Source organism: Vidua macroura, chromosome 2 (genome assembly GCF_024509145.1).
Source record: "Vidua macroura isolate BioBank_ID:100142 chromosome 2, ASM2450914v1, whole genome shotgun sequence".
Taxonomy (NCBI): Eukaryota; Metazoa; Chordata; class Aves; order Passeriformes; family Viduidae; genus Vidua; species Vidua macroura.
In genome coordinates, this window is record NC_071572.1 from 40,556,366 (window position 1) to 40,561,437 (window position 5,072).

The 5,072-nt window shown below is 39.4% G+C and overlaps 1 protein-coding gene across 1 annotated transcript; it reads left to right on the plus strand.

The window, feature by feature from the left end:
* Positions 1-3,689: 3,689 nt before the first annotated feature.
* Positions 3,690-4,664, plus strand: LOC128804017 (2-oxoglutarate receptor 1-like). Its single transcript, XM_053971421.1, has one exon. It carries the CDS (start codon positions 3,690-3,692, stop codon positions 4,662-4,664), a length of 975 nt encoding a protein of 324 aa, XP_053827396.1.
* The last annotated feature ends 408 nt before the right edge of the window (positions 4,665-5,072 follow it).

The following is a 5,072-nucleotide window of genomic DNA, read 5'->3' on the forward strand; positions in this document are numbered from 1 at the left end:
AGATTGGTCTGAAGACTTGTGTTTTATTTTCTTCTCTTCTCCTGTGCAGAGTTAGAAAAGCAGAAGTGACCCCAGTGCCTGCTTGAGATGCCAGTGCACCAAATCCCTGGCAGGTCTGGGTCGCAGCACCAGGAAAGCCCATTTGTGCTTTACCTCAGGCACTGCCACTGCCAAGGAAGAATAAAAACCAGCCACTGCTGCACAGGTTCCCCATTGCTCAGGGGTATAATGGATTAAGTAGTGAATGCATTAAATGATCCCTAACTATAATTAGCTCCCTCTGTGCTTGTAACGCTACAGCCTCATACAAATGGTTTCTAATGACACATGCAGTGCCTAGGAACAGGGTAATAGCTATTTAAACAGTTGCTGATCCTTGAGCTAGTACATGACAGTGTATTTTACAATTATTGAGAAACTTTGGACATTTTTTAAAAGTGCTCTGGGCATTGACCTAGAGAAAAGCTTGGTTAGATGAGAGCAGAGAGGGTGCCCTTTCCCTAATGGTAACAGATAGATAATGATCTAGTTGTCAGACATTACTGCTGCCCCAGTCTTGATTGTCCCCGTTACCACTCTTTCCCTGCAGTATGATTAGCAAAACAGATAGCCAGCTCCCAAATCCTGCCCAGTACGGGAGAGCCAAGACATTCTTCTGAAAAATACTCCTATATGTACATACATACATACATAATGTTCAGGCATGAAAGCTTGCTCATTTAATACTGCATCATAAACTCATCAGTGAGAAAAGACCCATCAAATGTACCAAGGCAGAAAGGCTGCTGGCCACACTGGGCAGCTGGAGCTTCTGTGCATGGACCAGGTTGCCAGCTCAAGGGCTTAAGACTGCAGTTTCAAAATTCAAGATGCAACGACTGTTTTTAAATAATAATAATCTCTTTTGATCTTGTTCCTCGAGCTAAGGATAATAATGAGATTTTTATTCAAGAACAGTCTTTTGGCTCGAGAAGCACAGAAAATTGCAGATTTGTGAACTATGAAGCCCAAAAGCAAAAGCTCAAAATAAAACAAGTTTGCAATTTCAGCTACTCTAGTAATAACCAGCCAACACACTGTTGATATTTTACTCACCAAAACTAAGCAGAAAGAATGCCACAGTTTCTGACAAGCACATTGTGCCAAAAGAAACATTCATTTATTTCATGAGATGAAATTTGTACTCCGTTAGAAATTTGATTTTAATGAAGACAGTGTGTCATAACACTTTTCACCTGACCTTGAAATGACAACATTCCTTATTCACTTTGGTGATCAGGTTTCACTTCATAGGAAATGGAGAATAAATTTAATGTCATCTTTTCTAAGCACATGCACTCACACATACATGCTAATTTAAGTGTGATTTGCTGCTATTTGAATACTACAGGTCTGCCTCAGCACACAGAGCTGTTGCCAGCAAAGCCTGATCTGCCCACTGAAGGCAAGACAGCGTGAATGACAGAGGGCAAAAGAGGAGTCCTCCAGTCACCCAGTTCTAAGAGCTGACACTTGAGCCAGTAACTGAGGTTTTCTACCACATTCCTAATTCACAGCCACATGGAGCCTCAGTCAGACAGGGAATGAATGTACATGGCTGCAAAGCCATACTAAAACCTGCTTCACTGCAAGGAAGATATAAATACATTTCATTTGAGCTCTTTACTCAAAGCAATATCAGAGGGAGAAGCAGAATTGCAGGTTTTCAGGTAAGCAATATTTCTCCATTTTCAATTTGGAGGGTTCAAGATTGTGGTGAAGAACCGATCAGCAGTGCAAGAAAGCCAAACTGGGGATAAATCAAATATTCTAGTAAATTTGTCTAACATGATATGAAATACACTGGAGAAGCATAAATGTGGGTGACAGCGGTATCTCTGAGCAGCAGAAAAGAGAGAAAACATGCACACCCCTAGCTTTTGTAGTTGTAAATCTGGATTGCTTTAAAACAAGCTTGACAGCCTTTACCTAGTACTATCTTTTACTGCAAAGCTTCTATACCAGATGTAATATTCATGTTAAAAAGTATTAGTGTTTTAACTAAATTGTGGTGTAATGGTTCAGATTTCACTCTGAAGTTCTTCTGAGTAACAAAGAGATAATCATCTTGATGACTTGTTATGATCAAATAATGCCCATTGTGTCCCAGCTTTAATGAGTGGGTTTGTCAGAGTAAATTGGTCATGTTCTACCAGTTATCAGGATAAGGAAGAATCATTCAGGTAACATGTTAAATGCTGTGAATTGTATCACATTTTCCAAGACTGGATAAGGTACAATTCTGTCTTTTTTCCAGGTTTGGTGCTTTTTTGTTTTTCTGTTTTGTTTTGCTTTTAATGTGTTGATTTCACCTTTCATGTTTAATGTACCACCCGTTTTGTTTAAAGATGTTGTTTCTGGGACAAGAGATAGGATCTAGGCTTGACAGTGCCCTGTCTAGCACATTATGAAGTTCCTTTAGAATATTTTTTCACATGGAATTCGTTTGAATCTGGAAGAGTGGTACTCACCTGAAGTGCTGAAGAAACACAGTGGCACAGTTCTTGCCTCACTTGAGATATCCAAGGCTGAACTAGTCACCTTGGGCTACCTTTTGTATCAATGGAAAGAAATAGGTATGCCAAAAGAGTAAATAATTTATCTTAGAAACCTCAGTTGTGGGTAGATATATTATGTCTTGGAGAAACTTCTCTCCTTTGGTGATAAAGGGGGACTTAGGAGGACTGTCTCCAATTTAAGCATTTAACTTTCTGATATCTGAAGTTAGATGATATTCATGCTTGGTTACCATTTTTTCAGGTTAAAACACTACCAAGAAATGTTATGTATTGAACTTCCTGTGGAGAGATCCAAATCGGCTATGTCAGACAAGAAATTTCAGAGACAAGTCTACCTAGTTCCAATTAGCATAGAATGGGAAGCAAAATCACTGCCTTCCCTCTGTGCTTTCCATTTTCCCTCTGCCTTTGAGAAACAGTCTTTAACAAATTAAATAAATTTTATGCCACTCTGGAGCTTGATTTAAAAAAAAACAAACCAAAACAAAATAACAGCTCTCCCCCAAAAATCAACCCTCCAAAAAAACAAAACCAAAACATTTATACTGGTTTTATTCTCTGATGACTCCAAGAGAATAAAATCACGTTCAGGGAACAATCTGTCAGGTTAAAAGAGCATCAGGTCCTGAGATCTGTAACTAAACCTAACATCTTTTGGCTTTCATGAAAGCAGAACGATATCTCTGTTTCATGAGCACAAAACACTGATTAGCTCAGATTAGTGAAGATAATATATGGATATGGTTCTACTTTCTGAAAGGTTAAGACTAGTTCACTTGCAAAATCTAAGCCCAAACTTCCTCTAGCTCTCTAAATGTGTGCTTCCTACTCCTGAAGATTTGCAGATAAGCAGTAATTGTCTTCTTCAATGAAGGAGACTAAACAAAGAAAGAGTAAAATTAATAATTATCAAAATTAAACGTAAAAGAGAGGAAAGGGTGGAATGAAACTTTTTAATGATGTTATCTAGGTCAGACTGGGTACATTAGCAAATCCTCATTTCCTCTCACTACTGTGCCTTCTCAAACATACATTTTCTCCAGCAACAAAAGGTTGAACTGACAACATTTGTTCCAACAAATCTATTAAAACTAAACATCTGATTTTTATTCTAAGGAGACTTCTGCAAATATGGCATCTGAATGCACCAGCAATTTTACTGCTCAGCCCAGTCCCACAGACCTATTGACAAGCTGCAAGGCTGAAGATTTCTTACAGGTGAAATTCTATCTCTCCGTCCTTTACGGCCTAATCTTCCTGGTGTGCTTCCCAGGGAATGTGGTGGCAATTTTTGTTTACTGTGTTAAGATGAGGCCCTGGAGAAGTAGCACCATCATTATGTTAAACCTGGCTATCACTGACCTATTGTATGTAGTCACACTTCCTTTCTTTATACACTACAATGCTAATGGAAATGACTGGATTTTTGGAGACTTCATGTGCAAGTTTATTCAGTTTTGTTTCTACTTCAACATGTACAGTGGTATTATCTTCCTTAGCTGCTTCAGCATCTTCCGCTTTTTGGTAGTTGTGCACCCAATGAAATCCCTTTTTCTTCGGAAGCGGAGATGGGCAGTGGTGACTTGCGCAGTCGTTTGGATGATTTCCCTGGTGGCCCTCAGCCCCTTGGCCGTCCTGATTGCCCCAAGCCACAGGCAGAACAAGACCATCTGCCCAGACCTGGTTGCTGCTGAGGACTTCGTCGCAAGTCGCTGGTACAACTGGGGACTGACTGTGGTTGCCTTCCTCTTGCCCTTGCTCACGGTGACTCTCTGCTACGTGTTCATCATTTGCATCTTGGCCACTGGGCTCCACACACAGGCTAGCTACAAACAAAAGGCTCGCAGACTCACTGTTCTCCTCTTGCTGGTCTTCTATGTGTGCTTCCTCCCCCTCCATGTCTTTCAGGGGATTCGTCTGGAGCTCCAAGTACAGCCAGTTAGCTGCCACTTGAAGAAAACGATCCTTTTAATGTTTATTTTAACTAAACCTTTAGCGGCATTAAATACTTTTGGAAATTTGCTGCTCTATGTAGTGTCAGGAGATAACTTCAAGCAGGCGATACTCTCGCTATTCAAGTTTTGGACAAACAAGAGTCTGAAGTAGAAGAGATTGATGCAATTTAACATTTATGGAGGAAGGATAGAAACCTGCCCTCAACCAGCCCGACACAACCTCCTTGCCATCAGAGTACCCAGGTTAACCCAGCCAGTGCCAAAGGAGAATTAATCTGTTCTGGGTTACAAACTGATCATCAAAGGAAAAAATTTACTATTAAAAATAAAAAGTTTTAAATAAAATACTAATAAATTAAGTGTGAAACTTCTCAGAAATGTTTCTGTGGTTGCTTCCTGAATCCATGGTAGCTCTTTTGGAGAAAAGAGCTAGTCTAAAAATACTAAAAAAAAAAAAAAAAAAAAAAAAAAAAGGAAAAAAATACTAGTCTATTAGAGGCAGATACAGATTCAAAATGGGAGTAATCCTAAATTGATTTTATTAACTTAAAAGATAAGT